General features: G+C 43.2%; 1 protein-coding gene across 1 annotated transcript in view; it reads left to right on the forward strand.

The window, feature by feature from the left end:
• sipa1l1 (signal-induced proliferation-associated 1 like 1) overlaps positions 1–22,500 on the forward strand; it is a 77,300-nt gene that overhangs the window by 46,335 nt on the left and 8,465 nt on the right. Inside the window, exons 9-25 of the mRNA XM_034527687.1 lie at positions 920–1,108; positions 1,514–1,688; positions 2,858–2,961; positions 3,255–3,412; positions 9,781–10,360; positions 12,076–12,174; positions 12,438–12,613; positions 13,253–13,540; positions 14,001–14,150; positions 14,720–14,853; positions 17,282–17,379; positions 17,646–18,145; positions 19,036–19,227; positions 19,906–20,074; positions 20,868–21,102; positions 21,467–21,634; positions 21,962–22,073. Coding sequence (XP_034383578.1) covers positions 920–1,108; positions 1,514–1,688; positions 2,858–2,961; positions 3,255–3,412; positions 9,781–10,360; positions 12,076–12,174; positions 12,438–12,613; positions 13,253–13,540; positions 14,001–14,150; positions 14,720–14,853; positions 17,282–17,379; positions 17,646–18,145; positions 19,036–19,227; positions 19,906–20,074; positions 20,868–21,102; positions 21,467–21,634; positions 21,962–22,073 — 3,527 coding nt within the window. The remainder of the gene's footprint in view (positions 1–919; positions 1,109–1,513; positions 1,689–2,857; positions 2,962–3,254; positions 3,413–9,780; positions 10,361–12,075; positions 12,175–12,437; positions 12,614–13,252; positions 13,541–14,000; positions 14,151–14,719; positions 14,854–17,281; positions 17,380–17,645; positions 18,146–19,035; positions 19,228–19,905; positions 20,075–20,867; positions 21,103–21,466; positions 21,635–21,961; positions 22,074–22,500) is intronic.

Raw genomic sequence — 22,500 nt, forward strand, 5'->3', positions numbered from 1 at the left:
GCAATAGGCCGTACAATCACTTGGGATGACGCACAACCCTACTGAGCTGCATTTTCCTCCAATTTTCTTTTTTTCTCCTGACTGGTTCTCTCTTATTGCTATTTTCAGAAAGGGGAGCTGTGCAGGTACAGATATGTGTGGGAGTGAGTGGGATGTGCAGATGTTAAAGAGAGATGTCCAGTGTCCACTAAGGATGGTCATTGTCCTCTCTTAAGTGAGAGTACTTCTCTTCAGTTTGTTTAAACTTGAGGGTGTTGTGTATTGAACGCTATGTAAAGACACAGCACACTTTAGGTGATGCTTAAGAGCCTTCGGACCACGACGATCTCCTGCTGTGTTTTTTGTTCTTGATGAATATTTAGGTCCCGGTCTTCTTGACTTATTCATGTTGGTCCTCCTCGAGTTTGCCTAAAAGTCTTGTCATTAAAAACTACAGCAGCAACACCTACATGCATTCTAAGCCAGGATTAGCAGTGAACGTAGTCTGGCAGAACCAATTCTTATCCCTGATTTTGTAGTAAAAAATTAGAGATTTGTAAGTAGTCCGTAATCCTGTTTTTAAAAACGTGCATGCTTATAAAATACTTTGGTTTAAAGTGTATTTGTAGCTCACACCATGGTGCAGGTTCAAGGAACGACCAAAAGTTGTAGGTGATAGTTTTAGGTGTCAGGAGAGAACATTGATAAGGAGGCAGCGCGTGCAACATAGCCTTGTAAGAAAACTATTTTAACCACACAACTACTGTAGAGACCAAGACAATGCGGGTCACCAAAAATATGATTTACTCAAGCTGAAGGAAAACTAATTTGGTAGCAGTACATGTCAAACTACAGTTAAAAAAAACCCTCAAGGAATCAATTATTGTCCTGATCCTCGTATTTCCCAATAATCTTATTCCTCTCCCTCTGCTGTCTCCAGCTGAATACCCTGAGGGGCTCCATCCTGGAAGATGCAGTACCTTCCACATCCAAGCATGGTCTAGCTCGAGGCTTGCCCCTCAAAGAGGTGCTGGAGTACCTGGTGCCTGAGCTCAACGTCCACTGCCTGCGCCTTGCACTCAATACACCAAAGGTCACTGAGCAGCTCATGAAGCTGGATGAGCAGGGGGTAAGTGGACAGTTGGAACACTGATGTGTGCGAGGTATCTTTGATTTAATCTTTTGATTGTTCGTATTGGAATAATTCGCTATTTTCTTTTACTGCTATGGATTTAATAAAAAGACAATATTACTCAAACTTCTAACTGTCATCATCATTCTGAAAAAATACAATCCATTCAGCATACATAATTTCTTTAACTAAAGACACGTTTCCTTGACATTATTCTGTACCATGTATTTTTCCCACAGGGGGATGTCTTATTGTGAAACAGAATGATTTATTATTAATATATATTGTTTATACTGAATTTATCATTCACTCCCACAGACCATTATGTGGGATTTAAGTGGAGAAACTCCCTCACATACCCCCCCCGCCTTTTCATTGCAACAATCTATGTTCTCTCAATAGTTGAGTTTCCAGCGGAAAGTGGGGGTGATGTACTGCATGGCAGGCCAGAGCGGCGAGGAGGAGATGTACAACAATGAATCAGCTGGTCCTGCACTGGAGGAGTTCCTTCATCTGCTGGGGGAGAGGGTTAGGCTCAAAGGCTTCACCAAGTACCGCGCCCAGCTGGACGCCAAGAGTATGTACATGTGGAGAAATCTCAAGTTGTCCTACACATCCAGCGGTAAACCCTTCAGACGGCGTCACAGTGACACTAAAACTCTTGCCTAACCCACAGCAGTAGGGTGAACAATGATTGACACACACCGTGTAGAAGTTCAATATGTAAAGGTGCTGTGTAAATATGACCAGAGCAAGATTTGTGGAGTGGCAACATATCGCAGCAGCAAATATGATCAGTTTAGGGGTCCAACCTATTTAATTAATTAAGAAAGAAGTATATAAAGATGTGTGTGGGTGTCACCCTTGTGGGGGGTCGGAGTACACAGGAACACTCTTCTTGGAGAGCACACGGCCTCTGAAGACTCCCTCATAATCGGTGTTAAAGACACAGATCTGACAATAGTTGAAACCCCTGTGGGTAAATCCAATACTACTTATTGAGTACATGCCCTGCTGCCCCGTAGTCTCAGTCTGCTTTAATCCCTTTGGCTGTCTTTCAGTGACTCTTCTGTTTCATCTCGATGCACTGCACTGAGATCAAGAGTTCCTTTAATTTCAGTCATGTGACGGATGGCCTCTGGTGTCAGATTATTCTATTGGAGAAACTGATAGCCTATGTATTCTCTTCTTCTTTCCTTTCTTTCCTTTGCCGCCCGCCTCTGCATTTGCCATAGACAAGATTGATGTCTACACCATGTCTGCTTTGATATTTAACTCTTGTGTTATTCTTACGTCAATTAAGTCATCCCCCATAATGCTCTGTGAGACACAAACCCCCAGTCAGTTTTTGCAGGACATGTAATACAACCTCCAGTAGCCTCTAGTTGATTAAACACAGCCATGCAAAGCACTCTCTAATAATTAATTGAAGTAATCTAGCTAGTATGGCCTTTTAAACACCTTGTGACAGGTTTGTTCTCCGTATAGAGCATATAACATATAACTGTCGGTGGTTATTAACATGCAGTGGCTGTCTTTGGGGTGAGAGCTCAGGCAGGTCATTGCCATCTGAACAGCATTTTGCAGTGGAGGAAGATGGTCATACATGTTTATAGTATAGGAGTTTATAATGACAATGTTTCAGAGAGAATACATATTGTATATGTTGATCAATGTCCTTGGACATGTATTGAACATTTCTCCATGTCTGATAGCATTTTTACACGTGTAATTCTATTTCCACAGCTGACTCGACAGGCACCCACTCCATGTACACCACCTACAAGGACTACGAGATCATGTTCCATGTGTCGAGCATGCTGCCATACACACCCAACAATAAGCAACAGGTCGGTAAATGGCAGGGCTCACAGTTCCAACACACTGAAGTCTTTATGTCCACGAAAATTTTGCAGCTATTTATTTACATGAACATGGTCATCTAGGTCAGAATGTTAGAGTTGACATGGCTTAAATAGCAATTATCTTGATAATTATCTTGATAATGCAAAAAACTTTCTACGTTCAGTCAGTGCACATTTAAAGTGAACTCTGGTTCAAAGTTTATCGGCTGATAAGTTTATTATTTAATATGACTCAATATCTAACTCTGGTTTCACCTGCTTCCTTTGTGCTTTCCCAGTTACTGCGGAAGCGTCATATTGGGAATGATATCGTCACGATCGTGTTCCAGGAGCCCGGGGCACTGCCCTTCACCCCCAAAAACATTCGCTCACACTTCCAGCATGTCTTTGTGGTTGTGCGTGCTCACAACCCATGTTCAGACAACAGCTCCTACAGGTGAGGTATACTCATCTGTGTGTGTCTGTGTTTGAGTATTTAGAGTGTTGTATTAAGGCGTTTCCTATCACACAAACATTGCAGCTGCATTTTATTGCCAATGGGTTATCTGATGAAGCCAAAACGATTGCCGTTTCCGATGTCCTCTCTGATGGGCGGCTTCTTCCTGCTAGATACATGTACGTTTTTATGAACATGAAAGAACACTAATATAGTTAGTATATTTTGCACTCTGCCGGTGTTTAATGGCGACGTATGTGGTGTGATGTAGTTGATCAACATTTTTCAAAGTGAAGCTATTTGATAGTTTTTTTATTTATTTTTTATTGTAAATTTGTAAAGATTGTGATAATCCAAGTGGCCGCCATGATCAGTTCTGGTCGAATTCTCTAAATGCAAAGGAAAGGAGCTTCAATGCTTCCTTTAGCATAGGAAACACTGGACCTTCCTTTATGAAAGGAAAGGAGATAATGCCGCCCCACAATTCCTTGCAGCGGCAACATTTAAAGTGGCGCGCCATTTGGCCGTTCTCGAGAACAAACGATCATGACCGACAAACGCAGAGCGTGTAAATAAGGTGTTTCATGAACTATTGTCTGCATGTTCTTATGATCAGATTATAATCTGCATATAAACCACAATAACATAAAGAGATATGAGAAATGGTTAGTGGCATGTTTGAAACTGAACAATGAGACAGTTTAGTAGCTTTGCTCTGTGACTATCCCTTGGGTTCACTTTTACACTCTTCTTGAATTTATATTCCAACCTTGTTAATAAAGTAATATGAACCAGGTTGTTTATGTTAGTCCATCTTCGGAACATTGTAGTTTCAGACTGACGTCACAGGCTCTTGAGCTGGCAAAATGGAATTAGAAAGACAATTATGTTATGTGTATTGTCAGTTTCATTGCATTTTAATGACTTAGTTTGTTATCCCAAAACAGTAATAGGTGGTTGTTGTACAATGTCTCATCTCATATTGAAGCCAGCACAGTAGATGCATAAGAAACAAGTCAAGATAAGATCATTTTGACTTTGTTTTACCAAAGGTATGCACATGACTTTTCTTCCCTTTCATCACTGCTGAAATATTAATGCTCTTATCTGTTGCTTCAACTGGTTGCCGTTGCAGTTCCACTTCAGAGGAGGCTGTGAGTGTGGAGAGCCCTCTCTATGCTCTACTGCGGAGTCATTTTTAAGAAATGATGAACTTTCTGCCTATTGAGCTGTGAAGGACATTTCCTTCTCTGTTTATTCGTGCCTCTGTCTTGTTATCTAGTTTTCTGTCATTCTCTCTTATTTGGCTCTCTTTGACTCTTTCCCCGTCCCACTAATGGCTGTTTTAATTGCCGTCTGAGCACATTGTGTGAGGTCTTAATTGTCCCATATGGGGCTACATTACCGAGCAAAAACACAAACACATGAACAAAGAGCTCATGAATAAAGTGAATATAGAGCAAACACGGTTTTACACGTGCCTCCTGTAATTCACAAATGTGAATACATTTTTCTGAAGTCAATACTAATTTCGCACACACTCGCATACTATGACGGTGAAACATCAGGTTTCATATGTAAATGTCCAATTCATAGTGACCATAGGGAGTTGACTGAGTCATGTATTTAAGTAAGGTTGACCTAAATGCTTTGAAGCTTCGGTGTGTGTATTGGTGTGTATGGCAGAAGAAATATAGCACACATCTTTGTCGTACTTAGTATGTACAGTGCATCCGGAAAGTATTCACAGCGCTTCACTTTTTCCACATTTTGTTATGTTACAGCCTTATTCCAAAATGGATTAAATTAATTATTGTCCTCAACATTCTACACACAACAACCCATAATGACAAAGTGAAAACTGTTTTTTGCAAATTTTAGCAAATCTATTAAAAATAAAGAACGAAAACACAACATGTACATAAGTATTCACAGCCTTTGCCATGACACTCAACATTTAGCTCAGGTACATCCTGTTTCCACTGATCATCTTGAGATGTTTCTACAACTTGATTGGAGTCCACTTGTGCTAAATTCAGTTGATTGGACATGATTTAGAAAGGCACACACACCTGTCTATATAAGGTACCACAGTTGACAGTGCATATCAGAGCATAAACCAAGCCATGAAGTCCAAGGAATTATCTGTAGACCTCCGAGACAGAATTGTATTGAGGCACAGATCTGGCGAAGGGTACAGAAAAATGTCTGCAGCATTGAAAGTCCCAATGAGCACAGTGGCCTCCATCATCTGGAAATGGAAGAAGTTTGGAACCACCAGGACTCTTCCTAGAGTTGGACGCCCAGCCAGACTGAGCGATCGGGGGAGAAGGGCCTTAGTCAGGGAGGTGACCAGGAACCCGATGGTCACTCTGACAGAGCTCCAGTGTTGTTCTATGAAGAGAGGAGAACCTTCCAGAAGGACAACCATCTCTGCAGCACTCCACAAATCAGGCCTGTTTGGTAGAGTGGCCAGACGGAAGCCACTCCTCAGTAAAAAGCACATGACAGCTCGCCTGGAGTTTGCAAAAAGGCACCTGAAGGACTCTCAGACCATGAGAAACAAAATGCTCTGGTCTGATGAAACAAAGATTGAACTCTTTGGCCTGAATGCCAAGCGTCATGTCTGAAGGAAACCAGGCACTGCTCCTCACCTGGCCAATACCATCCCTACAGTGAAGAATGGTGGTGGCAGCATCATGCTGTGGGGATGTTTTTCAGCAGGAGGAACTGGGAGACTAGTCAGGATTGAGGGAAAGATGAATGCAGCAATGTACAGAGACATCCTGGATGAAAACATGCTCCAGAGCACTCTGGACCTCAGACTGGGGCGACGGGTCATCTTCCAACAGGACAACGACCTGAAGCACACAGCCAAGATAACAAAGGAGTGGCTTCGGGACAACTCTGTGAATGTCCTGGAGTGGCCCAGCCAGAGCCCTGACTTGAACCCCATTGAACATCTCTGGAGAGATCTGAAATGGCTGTGCACCGACGCTCCCCATCCAACCTGATGGAACTTGAGAGGTTCTGCAAAGAAGAATGGGAGAAGCTGCCCAGAAATAGGTGTGCCAAGCTTGTGGAATCATACCCAAGAAGACTTGAGGCTGTAATTGCTGCCAAAGGTGCTTCAACAAAGTATTGAGCAAAGGCTGTGAATACTTATGTACATGCTTTGTTTTCGTTCTTTATTTTTAATAGATTTGCAAACATTTGCAAAAAACAGTTTTCACTTTGTCATTATGGGTTGTTGTGTGTAGAATGTTGAGGAAAATAATGAATTTAATCCATTTTGGAATAAGGCTGTAACATAACAAAATGTGGAAAAAGTGAAAACTGTATGCACCCTCTAAAGCTGTTGCTCCTAAACTTTTTTGGAACCACGGCGCTTCTTTCAAAGAAATGTTTTGTGCCATAAGCTTGCATTCTTTCTAACGGACTGCGGTGTGCGACTCAAAGACTGCAAAAAGAGGTCAGATTGTATGGGAGTCTGGCCCTACTTCTCACTGGAATTATTATAATATATATATATTATTATATGAACAATGTAAACACAAGTCTATAGTCAGAATCACTCGTTTCAAATCTTCGATACAGCATGATGTCCACTTTTTAGGTTATGATCCCATTTAGAGTCAAATAGACGATAAAGCAGGGTATGCTTTAGGGTGTGGCTACCTTGTGATTGACAGGTCGCTGCAAAGTTGTCTGGCTTGGTAGTTAACTCTGTTTCCGTCTGAGAACTTGAATCCTTTGACAGTGTTTTCAGTCAAATTAAATTTCTTCAGCATTCGGCTCCACCCTCTCGTGTCACTTCTGGTTAACACAAACCAATGGGTGACATCATGGTGACGACATCCACTTGTATACATTCTATTGTCGATAGGAGAGACCATTCTATGCCATGTTAGAGTATGCACGTGTTCTAACTCATTTCCGATATCTACAACACATCATTGCACGTGTCCTAGACAAAACCGCCACTACGCAAACCTAAATTCTGTAAATGGTAAATAAATAGCCTCTGCTTTGAGGGCCAGTTCTCACAAGTAGACCAAGACATGTTATATATATGTACCTTACCCAGTCCCCACATCCACACGCATGCATACAGTACACCTCGCAGCCACCCACTTCATTAGGTATTGACATGTTCTTTTTCTTCCCCTGCCTCGGTGGGCAGCAGGTCGTAGATACTGGAAGAGTGGAGCTGCCCACACACTGGATATTTATAAGACCACAAATCACTGAAACCACAGGAATGTGCTCTTTCATTTCTACTGGCAAACCTCCTGCCACATAGATCACACAGCGGCCACACAGCCCAGCAATCCCTCTTGCACTACACTCTCCTTTTCCTCTCATTCAATCTCTCTCTTTCTTTTGTCATTCAGTCCTTTTTGCTCTCTCTGTCTTTGGCTTTCACACCTCTACCTTCCTCTCTCTCTCTCTCTCTCTCTCTCTCTCTCTCTCTCTCTCTCTCTCCATCGCGTGTCTCTGTCCTTCATGAGTCACAGGCCTCTGGTTGACTGACTCACAGGTGTTTGAGATCAGTACAAGTGCTTTTAGAGCTCCAGTGAAATGTATTGAGTGATGTTTGTAGTGGAGGAGAAGAATAAGAATAAAAGGTCACATTTTATTTTAACAATTTGTTCAGCCTGCTTATAACCACTTCAGCTGGTCCTCTCTGAAATACCCGGCATGATTAATTTGTCATCTACAGAAAAGCAGGTGAATGTTGCCTCGAGACTATATTGCTGACTATAAATTGACACCCCCTACGAATTGTTTTATTATTTCTTAACATATTAGCATTTACTGGGGGTATTCCCAGCATTCATTTTTCAACATTGCACTAAAAATAAGTCCAAAAAGTATCTTTCCTCTGTCTGTCACAAACAAGGAAAGGTGGGAAATGATGTATCAACAATTTGACGGATGGTATAATTGAACACCACACGTCTCCGGTGAGGACAGGGTGTCTTAGAGGTATGTTTAGAAATATGTGGGTGATTTTCATTTTAGTTGCTTATTAGACATCGTGATTAATCCTGGTGTCAACATGTGTGCCGATGCATGTCAGCAGGGAGGTGTGTGGGATGAGGGCTCCGACTTCCGGCGCTACTCTGGTCAGTAATTATCACCTGAGAGAGGATCTGTGATTGAGCTCATACGGTCACGAAGAGGTTGAGAACAGGAAAGGTCACCCGTGTACAGACATTGTGCCTTCTTGGTCATATAAAAATATTTCATGGCACAAATATGGTTGTAAGTCTGTTTGTCTCAAATAGCTAAAATAATATGTTTCTTCCAGTGAGCAATTAGTGGAAGACTGTGGGTCAGTGGTTAGCAGGTCCGCCTTTCTATCGGCGGTTCGATCCTCGCTCACGGCCCGCCCTAGTTGATGTGTCCTTGAGCGAGACACTTGACCCCAAATTGCTCCCCGTAGCTGTGTCTACGGTGTTTGATTTTCAGCTAAATGTAATGTAATTACTTCACTGTGCTTTCAGAGTTTTCCACACAGTCCTCTTTTCACAGACACCTTTTTCCTTTTCCCTCACTCTGGGTTTTCAGAGGCTTTGAGCAGGAGATTTGGAATAGTACTCTCCCCTCTTGCTCCTCCTTGACTCTCCTTCCTCTCCATGGCTGCTGAGCTGAGTTCCTGACATACCAGACAGGACAAACAGCCTCCAAAGGCCATTCCAGAGATTACTCAAAGGAAAAGGGGGTTTAAGGAAGCGAGGCGGAGAGCAGGGAAAGCAGGGCAGGAAGGACATAGAAATGAAGTGCATGCTGCAGTATAAGAATTACATAGGCTACACACAATAGCTACATTTTTAAAAGACATATCATCTCCAGCATTTAGGCAGATAAAGATAGCAGTGGACAATACATTTTAAATTGGATAATACAGAAACTATAAAGATAATTTTTGCAAGATGAAAAGGATGGACAAGAACTCTGTCTGTTTCCTTTTCCACTTTTAAATTCAGCCTCAATGGTTTTTTTCCTGACGGATGATAACGCAGTGAAGAATTGTGCCTTTTATGGTCCCATACTTGAGTGAGCATGAGGCTTTCTATCAAACATAAACTCTGTAGCAGAATCTGGCAGAATGTTCTTTTTGCTTTTACATCTTAATGACATAAATGCTTGGATGTGATGTGATATTCTAAGTAGATTAACTGTGTTAATCTACACACTGAATCTAAAGCCACCGGATTTATGATGTAAATTGCAACTGACTGTTGGCCAATACTGGAACAACTGATTTGTGACGACAACAGTTATTCTGATCCCTTCCTCAATGTTTCCTTCTTTCTACTCTTGCTTCCTTTTCTCTTCCTCATCGGTTCCTCTCCCTGTAGTGTGGCCGTCACTCGTTCCAAAGACGTGCCCTCGTTCGGCCCTCCTATCCCAGAAGGCGTGACCTTTCCCAAGTCCTCTGTGTTCCGGGACTTCCTGCTGGCCAAGGTCATCAATGCAGAAAATGCTGCGCACAAGTCGTACAAGTTCCGCGCCATGGCCACCCGAACACGCCAGGAGTACCTGCGCGACCTGGCCGAGCGCCACACCACCAGCACACCCATTGACCCCTCTGGAAAGTTCCCTTTCATCTCACTGGCTCACAAGAAAAAAGAGAAGAGCCGGCCGTATGGAGGGGCGGAGCTGCGCAGCCCCGGGGCGGTGACCTGGATGGTCCACGTTGAGGATCACGGGACCGGAGGGGAACTGGAGGCTCTACTGGCCATCTCCAATGACTTCCTCATCCTGTTGGACCAGGAAGCCAAGGCTGTGGTGTTAAACTGTGCCACTAAGGACGTGATTGGCTGGACACTGAGCAGCCCTGCCTCTTTGCGGATTTTCTACGAGAGGGGGGAAAGTGTGTCTCTGAGGAGCATCGGTAACAACACTGAGGATTTCAAAGAGGTGGTGAAACGCCTTGAGGTTAGAAGACACGCACACCAATACATTCTATATGTTACGAGTCACAATTATATCAATCACTGAAATGTGTTGGACTTCCTGCTGTCATAGCTGGAGCCATGGCAAACAAAATAAAATTGGGTCAGTTGATGCCAAGATAATTAAAATAATGTAGTTTGTCCATGTCGACAGTGATTTCTTGGCCCCTGTAACCAGATGGGTGGCACTACTCACACTGCACAATTTAACCAGACCCCATGGGGTTGTTGGGAGACTCTGAGTAGACAACACAAGGGAATAGGTGACACGCATTCATTCATGTCAGCAGACGATAGCTGAGAAACAGAATCAATTGACTAAATTGCTGTTTGCTCCCACTGATCATGTACCTGGCCCACTCTCAGATTCTCCTACTATTTGCTGCTGCCAGTTTGCCAGAATGATACCATTTTCTGTCGACACGCCAAAGCAGCTGTGTCATTACTGGTCTCAGCTTATTGAGGGAGTTTCAGAAACACCTCTGGACCACATACTCCTAATGGTTTATACACCTACACATACAGTGAAGTAGCTCTTCCTTAGCTGTTTCCATGGAAACTGGATAGAAAAAAAGGTGTTTTCTTATGCAATGTTCAGTGCTTTAGAATACCCTCAGCCCACATTCTGCCTCTCCCGACATTCATAGTGTGTGTGTGTGTGTGTGTGTGTGTGATGGTGTTTATCATACATTTATGTAACTTGGATTGAGTCCACCATCTTTGATTTGCACACATGCATACAACAAACATGTTTGAACACAAACGCGCACACATCGTTATTTGGCTCAGGACTATATCACCAGAAATATACCACTTTCATGTTGCATTTTATGCATCCGTTAATCTTCAATCATTTGGTCTACCTCCGCGTCAGAGGAAGGGAAGTCTCTCTCTCTCTCTCTCTCTCCTTTTTCTTCTCTCTCTCTCTCTCTCTCCTTTTTCTTGTTCTCTCTCTCTCTCTCGCCCACATTCAGAAACATCAGAGAGCATCATAACAAATCCTATCAGGTGCCAGTCTGCAGCATTATTTATTCACGCATGCTTCGGAGTTTGACATCTATAGAGGTTCAGACAAATACATGCATTTGCCCTGAAGCTGCCAGGAGCGACACTAGAGGGAGGAAGAGAGGGATGAACAAGAAGCCAGGAATGAGGATTGGCTTTACCAGATTGTTTTCCTTTTGCAAAAGATGTGTGGCTGTCACAGCGTTCCTCGCCCTGCGTCTCTGAACACATACTAAAGTATCACAAGGAGAGTGTGTGTGTGTGTGTGTGTGTGTGTGTGTGTGTGTACTACTTATTCTGAAGCACTGATCTTTAGTTATGGCCATGAATCTCTTAAGGATCAAGTTGTTTAAAAAAAAGAACATGTCATCAACGTTAAATGGGAAGCATGTGTACATGGGCACTGAGCATGTTCACACTCACACGCGGACCTACACATTTACAGGCTAAGATAATCCTATAAATTCTCCCAGTATTCTATTAAATGTTTTTTCCAAACTGACTCTTCACATAAAGACATTGTTTGCTAAATTTGACTGAGGGTTTAGAAGATGAGAAAAGTTCACTATGTCCCCTTTTCTGTTCACAACTCTTGACTTCTTTGGTTCTTTCTGATAATCTCTACTCTGATAAATGATGTCGCTTAATGTTACATCAGTACTTTGTGCATCTCTCTGCCCTCCCCACGTCCAGTTCCTGACAAAGGGCTGCGAGACATCAGAGATGACGCTTCGTCGAAATGGCCTCGGGCAGCTGGGCTTCCACGTGAACTACGAAGGCATCGTGGCTGAGGTATGTCTGTACTTTACTCAAATGTTCTGGAAATGTAATGTTTATTGGGGTAGAACATGTTTACATTGAAGATCTTAGTTTGCTTCATTACCCTTACTCTACCTGTTAACACAATTAATATAACGTGCCCTTGTATTCGCTTGTCTTATTGTATTAGTTTCCTTCTTGTAGCGGTTTGCTGGTAATGAATCCTTTGTTACTCCGCGCAGGAAGTATCATCTCATCAGTGCAGCTGTAATGTAATCACACTTGGTCCCTAATAGGTGGAGCCATATGGTTACGCCTGGCAGGCAGGACTACGGCAGGGAAGCCGGTTGGTAGAAATCTGCAAAGTTGCGGTAGCAACGCTGACCCACGAGCAGATGATTGACCTCCTGCGGACCTCAGTGACGGTGCGTGTTGTCATCATTCCGCCACATGATGACGCCACTCCACGCAGGTACGTTCTTATGTGCAGAATCTGTTTACTGATATATTAATGATGTTATCTGAAGTACATGTGAACAGAATTGCTTTAATTTCATATTTGAAGTTTAGTGGGGCCTCACGTTACTTTTAAGGAGTAGTGTGTAGGATGTAATGGCATCTAGTAGGAAGTTTGCGGGTTACAACCACCTGAATACTCTTACTCCTGTGGTTCCAAGTGAGTGGGTGAATTATGGTGGCCTTCAGGTGATTTTAAAAAAACAAACAAACGAGAAAGGCCCCGTCTGGATCCGGTGTTGGTTTGTCAGTTCTGAGCTAGTGAAGAAACATGGCGGTGCAACACAACGGGCTCTGTGAAGAGAAGCCGTGCTGTATGGAGATATGAAGCGCTCATTCTAGGCTAACGAAAACCCAACAATAGTTATTTTCGAGGTGGTTATATACAAATGAAAATAATGACGATCACCCTAAATCCCACACAATGGACCTTTTTAAGAGACTATTAGAGCACCCAGCAGTCTGCATATATAAACAGATATACTGTCAGAAATCCCTGCCAAAATATATAAGCTATATGTAACCGAAAATGATGCGACACTGACACAAACAACACTTGCCTCTCAAACCAAATGTCTTTCCGCTTCTTCTACAGAGGCTGTTCAGAGCTCTATCGGATGCCTGTGTCAGAATACAAGGGCAGCAGCAGTGACAGCGGCTCCTTCGACTACAAGTTTCCTTTCCGCAGTAACAACAACAAGTGGCAGAGGACGTCCAGCAGCCCTCAGCAGTCACTCACCGCCTCGCCACAGCCCCACCAGCCCAACCGGGCCATCAGCCTGGGAAGCTCAGTGGGGAAGACCCTGTCAGCTGAGAGGCTGGAGAGGGGCGCAGCCATCCCACGCAGTGTCAGCAGTGATGGCCGGCCCTTGGATACCAAGAGGTTAGAGCCCCTTGGCTTTTTAGATATCGATTATTAGAATATGATATTTATCAGGTGGAGGGTGAGGCTTGGGTTCCAAAGGGAAAAAATAAATGTAAGCTTGTGAAGTTAGCATTAAGTCATTGGTACAGTAGTTGTTTGAGTTTCTTTTTTTCTTTTCTTCCTGTGAAATAATACATATTTCACCTGCAACACTGTTAAAATTCAACAAAAAAACACATTGCAAATTCTGTAAGCAAAGGCAGCCATTGGGTATGTAGTTGATTTTTAAGCAGAAGTTGTTAAATATTCATGCCTTTTTACTCATCCAGCATGTATGGGAAGTAGCAATCAATAAAATTTCCTCCTGAAGGCACGAATAAGAACTTTTTGCTCCTAAAGTGCTTTGCTGCGTTTATTTCAACTTCCGTGCCCGTACATTCTTACAGTTCCTGTGTGTGTGTATGTGTTTGTAAACCAGGATGTCTCCGGGCAGCGAGGGCTATAGCCTGGCCTCCTCGCTAGCGTTGGGTCGCTCCCCTCACAATCGCAGCTCTCCCAGCAACCTCTCTTGTTCAAGTGACGCCTCCGGAAGCTCTGCTCACTGGAGACAGAAGTCCATGCCTGAGCAGTAAGGAAGAGGGGGGAGAGGTGTTGTGTTTGTCTGTGGCTGGGTGTGTTTCAGAGGAATCTTTCATTCAAGTTATGATGTATTGTATCAGAAAAGCATATCAGAAGCATCGAATTCCTTCAGTATCACAAACATTGTTTTGCTGCCTTGAGGTACTTTTCTTCTGTTATTTAATGTTTTTTATGTAATTACTAATGATATGAAGATGTTTGTTAATTTCATTTCATGTATTGTAGGGTTACAAAGAGCATTACTCAGTTTTCATTTTTCGAAAGCATAATATATTTCCAGCTTTAACGTTTTACAACCGTGAAGCTGATTCTCCTAATTCCCACAGTTGTAACGGTGTGTTACGTTGGTGTAGGACAGTGAGGTGATAGCGTTTGTGTTTTTCTACATTATAATGCGCTCGACAGAACATCTTTATTTATATTTCCACCCACTGCAGCCTGTGGTCAAATGTATTGTTTTTCGAAACTCTGTTATTTCTCGCCCTGCATTTATTATCAGTGGAAATGCACATTTAGCTTATGAAAACAGCTGAATATAACAAAATCCTCATTCACCAGGTTTGTTGGCAGCCACCACTCTCCGATGTCTGCAGAGAGACGAGAGGGGGCTGGAGAGGGCGGTTCCAGTGGAAAGTCCACTCCTAATTGGACGAGACTGGAGGAAGGGGGAGGAGCCGAACGAGCGTCAACAGGTGAATCTATGTTATGGAGAATATAAAGTAAAATTAATGGGTTAGTGTCGTATTTCTTTAAACCTGAACTCTATTTTCCCATGTTTTTGTTTTTAAGTGTCTCATGGAACAGATGCTTGAAAATTCTGCCTTCCCATTGACGAGCTCAGATTGTTCTTTATAAGTGTCTGACAACATTACTGAAAGAGAAACAACTATTTTTTCTTTACCTTTTAGCTTGATCTGGTCTGCCTGTTGTGTCTAGTCAAGTCTCAACCTGAAGTCTCGCGATACGTAACTTGTTTATTTAAATCAGGCAAATATTTAGCCCGATGTCTGCACTCCAATTTAACAAACTCTTCTCAGCATTCCTCTCACCAACTCTCACTTCTAAATCTCGCGAGATTTCAAAACGTTTTGTTGGAAAAATTAGTCGGTGGGAAAATATTCAAGTTCCCTATTTTCCCATCATCATTGTGGCTTAATAGCGTAGGTGGATTCTAATGTTTTCAGCATAAAATTAAATGTTTTTCTACTCATGCCGGTTTTCGTCCGTGGCTGGCACATGACTCTTGAATAGCTGCGGAGGGAGGGACAATGAAGAAAATAAATCATTCATATTATTCAGATGACTAAATCCTTTGAATTGACAGGTATATCCAGAATAGGGTTTTTGTGTGCCTCCTCATCTGCTAGTGACAGTTTTCTGGAGCTGAGATACCAACTCTGACAGCATCCACAGTCTTTCTTTTCTTCCTCCCCCTCTTCCGCCGCCTCCTCTGCAAGCTGTGAATTGTATTCCTTCCCAGAGCAGGTCTTGATGTCTCTGCACACAGACAAAAAGATGGGAAGATAATTAGACAAACAGAAAACGGAAAGTGAGAATTATTGTGGGGGGAAATGATATTAACACCGACCTCAATTAAAGTATATGGCTTTTTCTCGCTCTATTCTTTAAGGTTTAATAAAGAAGAAAGGGAAAGGCTAGACATTCCTACACAGTTGACCGACCTTCTCTTTGTGTGGCTTTCCTTCCCTCACTTCCTCCAGTCTGTTCCTCATTCTCCACGTCCGATTATGTTCGCCTCTCATTCATCTTTTTATTCTCCTGTACATTGACTTTCATTTAATTACACGTATTCTCCCCAGGCACTGTTTTTTTGGGAGTTTCCAGCTCGGTCTCTGAAAGCCACAAACACGACATGTTCCTTTTCCAATCCTCTGAATCTCAGCATGATGTTGCTTTGATTGATTGTGGCCCAGCCTACTTTCAACCGTGTCCTCAACCTGCTCTTGACCGCCACAATCACAGCGAAAGGCCCTAGTCTCTCATTTTGTGGTTGTTTAGAACACTTATGTCGTTATTGGTCAGGGTGGAACAATGCAGGCCGAGCCAGCTGTCTAACTGCACAGTCTGCTTGTCTGTCTCTGTGGTTTGGGGTTCTGTCCTTTTCCCCTTCCTTCCATTTTTAACCCCTTGACCCGTTCAGTCAAGCAGTTGATGATGTGGCCGTGCTCTGTCCAGAAATAACAGAGTCACACGGAGGGCAGAACACTCACTTTTGCTTTCCTGTCACACAAGCTGACATTACTTTTGCCCTTAATTTAGCCTTTATAGTGTTTTGTATCTCACAATAAAGCGAGGAACCTCAGTGTGTCATTGCATATCACAGCATGTGGCCTTTCCGGGCCCTGGTTCATCGACCGGAGGTCACTTTTGCTGCTCGATATCCTAACATTGCGACCAAACTCTCTTCACTTCAACGGCCGCAAGCAGCAATACCTGGAGCCAAGCAGTCAGGCCGCTGCAAACGGCAACACTTTAAATGGCCTACGCTCTGAATGGCCACCGCACCAGTTAGAGTAATTATTGCCCCAGGTTTTCCTGTTGCATCTATTTAACACAGCATTTGCTCAATTTTCTTTTGATATTCTGTGGCAGGTTCATGATTAATTCATTTGCAGTGAGATGCAGAACATTTGTTCCCTTCCTATGCGCCGCAGTTTTTAACTACCTTAGCTCTGCCTCTCACGGTGTGTTGGTCATTAGCGGCCTACTCTGTATGTCTTCTTGCATAAGATGTAGATAATTACACAACAGTGCCATTTATACCCCAAGCTTAGCTTCAGGACACATACACGCATTCCCTCACGCGGAACAGCTTGCCCAGAACAAACAAAGCCATCAGGGACTGTCTGGGGACACGTTACTGTTTGATGTTCCTTTTGAAGACAAGTGATCTGTGTCTCTGTCCGTGGACACAGCAGAGTGAAAACCGTGTCATCGTTATGAACCTCCCCAGGAAGCACAAGTTCTGTAGTAGCAAAATACACATAAGTGAGCAGAGCGCAGAACAACTTCTCTGTTTAAATAACAAGTTTGTGCCGCAGTTCCTGTGCACGCATTTTTCACCAACCACAGCTGTGTGTATTGTCTTCTCTCTCACAGAGACCCCAGTCTCCAAGTCTGGTCAAGGCTTCTCTGGAGCTCCTCGCATCCAAAGACAAGAGCAGGTCATTCACCTGTCCCCGAAGAAGAGCAGCCAGGTCAGGCGTTACATCTTTCTTACACTGTTTACTTAAACCATCAGGGCTCTGGACCCTGACCTGTAACGCCTCTTTGCTTTCTTCTCCTGTGGCTCAGATGACACGTTTGATTTCATTAAGGACTTCTGAATCTGGTAGCTTACAGTGTAAAAGTAATTCTGCAATCATAGTAAAGAATACTGTAGTCTGAAGTAATATTAATGATATAAAACTGATGTTTTCACTAATCTCCCTCAACTGTCATTTCCACTTTATTTGTCTTCCAGCAGTCGGACGGCCCTTATTCTGGGCACTCCAGCAGTAACACTCTGTCCAGCACAGCTTCCAGCGGGGGCCACAGCGACAGCGATAAATGGTTTGAAATGGGAGCGGGTGGAGGCTCCGGTGGAGACCAGGGTGAGTCAGAGCCCAATGGCCTGGGCGGAGGAGGCTACCTCCAGGGGGCGTCTGCCGACAGCGGCATAGACACCAGCTCGTATGGAGCCTCTCACCACGCACACCCCCACTCTCATCATGGCAGCACCACCTCCCTGCTGGCTCCTAGCGGAGGCAGGGAGAGCAGGGAGAGCAGGGAGATGGCAGCGTCTCCATGGCACAGCCCCACTGAGGGAAGCCGCAGGATGCTGGAGAGGTCGCCGGCTGCAGCCGAGTCCCCAGGCCCTCCAGGGGAAAGGAGTCTGGAGGGGACAGGCAGAAGCCCACCTACTCATCTCCTTGTTAGAGACAGCAGCACCTACAGTCTGAGTGAAGCTGGATCACACTCCAGGTATGTGTGTGTGCATAATTAAGTGTTTGTGTGAGGAGGTGTTTGTGTATCTGTGCATCATTTGAAGTAGAATACAACTTAGTGTGTAAAGTGGTTACAACCCTGTGGGGGTGGTGAGTGAGACAAAACATGTCTGCTTGTTTATTATTTTTTTCATTAAAAGTTGCGGGGTACAATTTATCTCATTTCAAATTTGATCTCTTCCACTTTGTCACGTGACATCGCAGCATTTGCTTGAACTCTGCAGAATGTTTCCAGTTCTCATTACTCGAGCCAATATGTCTCCGCCCAAGAGGAACACACACTCGACCACCTCGCTCTCATTAAGTCTTTCCTGGAAACTAAGCGCGGGAGCAGTTTCAACTCCCTCTTATCTTTCCACATTAGGCCTCAGGAAATATGCAGCACATGTCCACCTTTACATGGCTGAATTGGTGTCTCGAGCTGAGAGAACTCCAGTGATTTGTTCTTCCTGTTAGTCTTAATGCCCTCGTTCAGATCCAGTTACAGTTCATGACCTGGACAGATACACTTGTATTCTGTCAAAGTGGCGAAGGGGGAATAAGAGGGGCTCTGAAATGAGTTTGACCGCAGGTGATACTTTAAACAATTTTAACTATGTTATTCCTCCCTGGAAATTCCTGTGTATTAGAATGTTACACTATTGAGATTTGTATTAAATCTTCAGCCAAGAACAACATTGATATCTTATGGGGCAATTTTTTCAGATTCTCATCTCTGAACAATATAGAAATCTGTTTAAGCCACAGAACAAACCTAAAGATGCAGGATTATGATTCAACTTGTATCCATCATTCATCATAATCTGATGCATTTTATCATAACTCCTCTCATTCTCCCGCCTCTATTCCTCTCCTTTTATCCGTCAGTGCCAGGCATTCAGGCCACAGCTCCCCAAGAGAGGAGTCCTCCTCTGCAGCCACTTCCCCTTCATCCCAGTCCTCATCATCCCCTGGGCCCAAAAGCTTCTACCCCCGCCAAGGAGCTCAGTCCAAGTACCTGATTGGCTGGAGGAAGCCCGGTTCCACCATCAATTCTGTTGACTTCGGAGACACACGCAAGTAAGGATGGAACAAAAATGAAATGAAAAGTGGGTCTTTAATTGTAGTTCCCAGTCCATCAGTGGATTTAAACTGCATACATGCTTTTGTTACTACCGCTCTTACTGCTGTAGTAAGAGACAGTCTGGAACAAGTGATCCAGGGATATACCGGGTTAAGTTCCACCAATTCTTGCAGGGAGTGGACAAATATAGAAGACGACTGGGATTTATTCACAATCCCAATAACGCTCAATCAATACCACCCTTTGTAAAGCTTATAATGTTGCATTTATGTAGAGACTGTGAAGGTGCAGGGTGCAGACACCTCTTCATCCCTTTATGTATGTTCAGTGAAAAAATTGAACATGAACAGATTTGCCATGACAGTTTGTATTGTATGAATGTGAAGTCTGCATTTGATCCCTTAACTTGTGTACCTAACTATTTATGTCTTCTTGTAGTAATAATATGCATACTCCTCGATTACCCCCTTGTGGTTAAATAGCATATTACACTTGAGGCTTAATGAAGTAACTGAATGCAATTAAAGGCTCTACTGTTGAAACTGACGACCACACATTTTTTATTATATATTGTTGCAATTACTATATAAGGAGAATGCATTAAAAGTGCAGCGTGCATAATTTGTCTCCTGAATACTTTTGCTAAAATATTTGTCTGCGTGTGTGTGTATTAGGAAGTCTCCGGGAGAAGGTGGAGTGGAGGTTGCTCCAACCCCAGCAGCCAGGCCCTCTCTTCGGGATATGCACTCGCCCCAGCCTCACGCCAAATCTACGATGGAGGAAGATGTGAAGAGACACTGTGCCCCCGACAGTCCTCCAGCACCACGCAGACATAAGGAAAAGGTTTGTTTGTGACCTTTGTTACAGGGACAGCCTGGAAGCAGACTCCTAGGAACATGTCCTAATGTGTGTGTGTATATATGTGTGTATGTGTGTGTGTGTATGTATGTATCTGTATATATGTATATATTCTTTTCTCACATGCCTTCCCGGTGACCGGATAGTCAAAAAGCAGAACAGTCTTGATAAACTATAATTGGGGACACATTTAGAAACATCCAAAACTATATCAAAACATCTGTTTTCAAACTCTTCAGTATAATCCAAGACTCATTTAGCAAATTGTATGTTCACTACTTCCAAATTGCCTGAATCTTCACTAATACCGTACTATTAAAACACCTACGCAAACACGCCAGTCCAAAGTGGTTTGGAAAGTGCTGAGGACATTATTATTATTATTATTATTATTATACTGCACGACTTGTGTGAGAGTCTGAAAACAGTTGTTTTGATATAGTTTTGCTGTTGTTAAACGTGTCGCCAATTAAATTAAATTCATCAAGATGTTTATCTGTTTTTGATTCTTCATTCTCCAGGTTCATGTGACTAAAAACTATGTTCTTTTTTTTCAAATATTCAATGTAATGCGGGGTGAGTAATTTATTTTTGAAATAGTCATTTTGTGGGTGAATTATTACTTTGAATAAGACTTTCACACATGCAGCAGTATTGATGCCGTTGGTACAGATGTACAGATACAGATGTTCACCCACATAATGAATGGGTGCAGATCCTGTTTCTTTGTAATATAATACAATAACACTTCCCCGTCACTACTTCCCATTCTGTGAAGCACGGCCAGAAATCACCACCGAGCCAGCCTCTCGGCCGCCGCCGCTCACTCCATCGTACCCTATCGGATGAGAGTATCTATCGTGGCCAGCGCCTCCCTCCCCTCTGCAACTCGGTAACGGAACAGACACTCGGCGCAGATGTTCTCTTCAGCTGCTCCACCCTCCCACGCTCACCCACCACCCGCGGTGTTCCTCTCAGACGGCCTTCCTATAAGCTTGGAGTCAAACTCCATGGTAAGAAGGAGGTGGATGAGTGTAGGTGTCTTGCCTGGAATCTATTGACGAAATGTGTTTTTAGGTCCTTCTATTGATTTGCAAAAGGCTATATGTTGTAACAATATCTTTTCGCGTTATGTGGTCATTTTTTACATGTAGTGAAAGCAGTGCAGGAAAAGGAGCTTAATATATCCCCACAGTCATGTGGTTTGTCTATCATTAAGATAACAAACAACAAACTGTCAGTAACTGAAAGAGTGTCTGATATATCCGATTTAGCTCTAGATGTGTATCTCCTGCCCTCTTTTGATTGAAATTATATGATGGCAAAAAAAAAAGGGTAATCTTACTTTCAGTTCTTTCCACAACTTTCTGTTTCCAGGTGACCTTTCGGCATCCGACACCTCATTGGTGGATTTGGTGGAGCGTCATCGCGGACCTCTCCCTCAGGAGCTGATGCCCCTCCCGTCTCAAGACAGAGACCCCCTAGAGTGGACACACCTGGTGGATGTGGCCAATACGTTTGATAGTGATAGAAACACACACTACGGTATTAAGAATTACTAATAAGCGCACACGTGTCTTTTCTTTCATGTGATTTGTATCCTTGCGAAGGCACAAGATGCACTAAAGACTAAAATAAGCACGTGATTTAAATACAAGAAAAGAGGACATCAAAAGGTCCTATCAAGTCATTCTAATACTCACACTCATCATTGCCGTGTTACGCCGCTCATGTATGTATTTTACATTATGAATAGACTTACATGCTGTATATTTTCAGTTAGAGGCATTTTTGTATTCATTCTGCATCTGTTGCCGATTGTGTGTATTTGTAACTTAACATGACTTTTCGTCCATTTCTCTCTGCTTGTAGTCCAGAGAAGTTATGTGTTCGGGGATTCAAACCACAGAAGCAGCGGTGCCTCCAGTCCCCAACAGCCACACATAGATCTGCAGCCCGCTCCGCTGTCACGGCCCTCATCTAGGTAACACCATACGTATACGCTCTTTACCACTTTATTTACTTCCATCGCACTTCTGTTAAATGTGTCCATCTGAAATGGAAGCTACGATCACCGGACATATTCATCTATCATCCCCAAAGCCCGTCTTAAAATGGGAAGAGGGGCTTTTACTGAAGGTATCCTGCTCCTTAGTTTGGGATTTGTTGCAGATCTGTTTAAGTCGAGGTCTCTTGAAATGTTTTCAAAAGGAAACTGAAGGAGTTGGAGTAAGGTACATTTTTGGCTGAACTAATTGTTATGTGATCCAGGATATAAGGGGTCTTATTTGGGTGTTCTCATGCTGTGATCTGAAATGTTATTGTCTGTCACTGTAACTTTGTTTTAATGTGCTGCTGCTGCCTGCTGGGCCAAGATGGGTCCGGGTTTTTAATCTCAATGACTTTTTCTT

This window comes from Cyclopterus lumpus, chromosome 24 (assembly GCF_009769545.1).
Source record: "Cyclopterus lumpus isolate fCycLum1 chromosome 24, fCycLum1.pri, whole genome shotgun sequence".
In the NCBI taxonomy this organism is placed as follows: domain Eukaryota; kingdom Metazoa; phylum Chordata; class Actinopteri; order Perciformes; family Cyclopteridae; genus Cyclopterus; species Cyclopterus lumpus.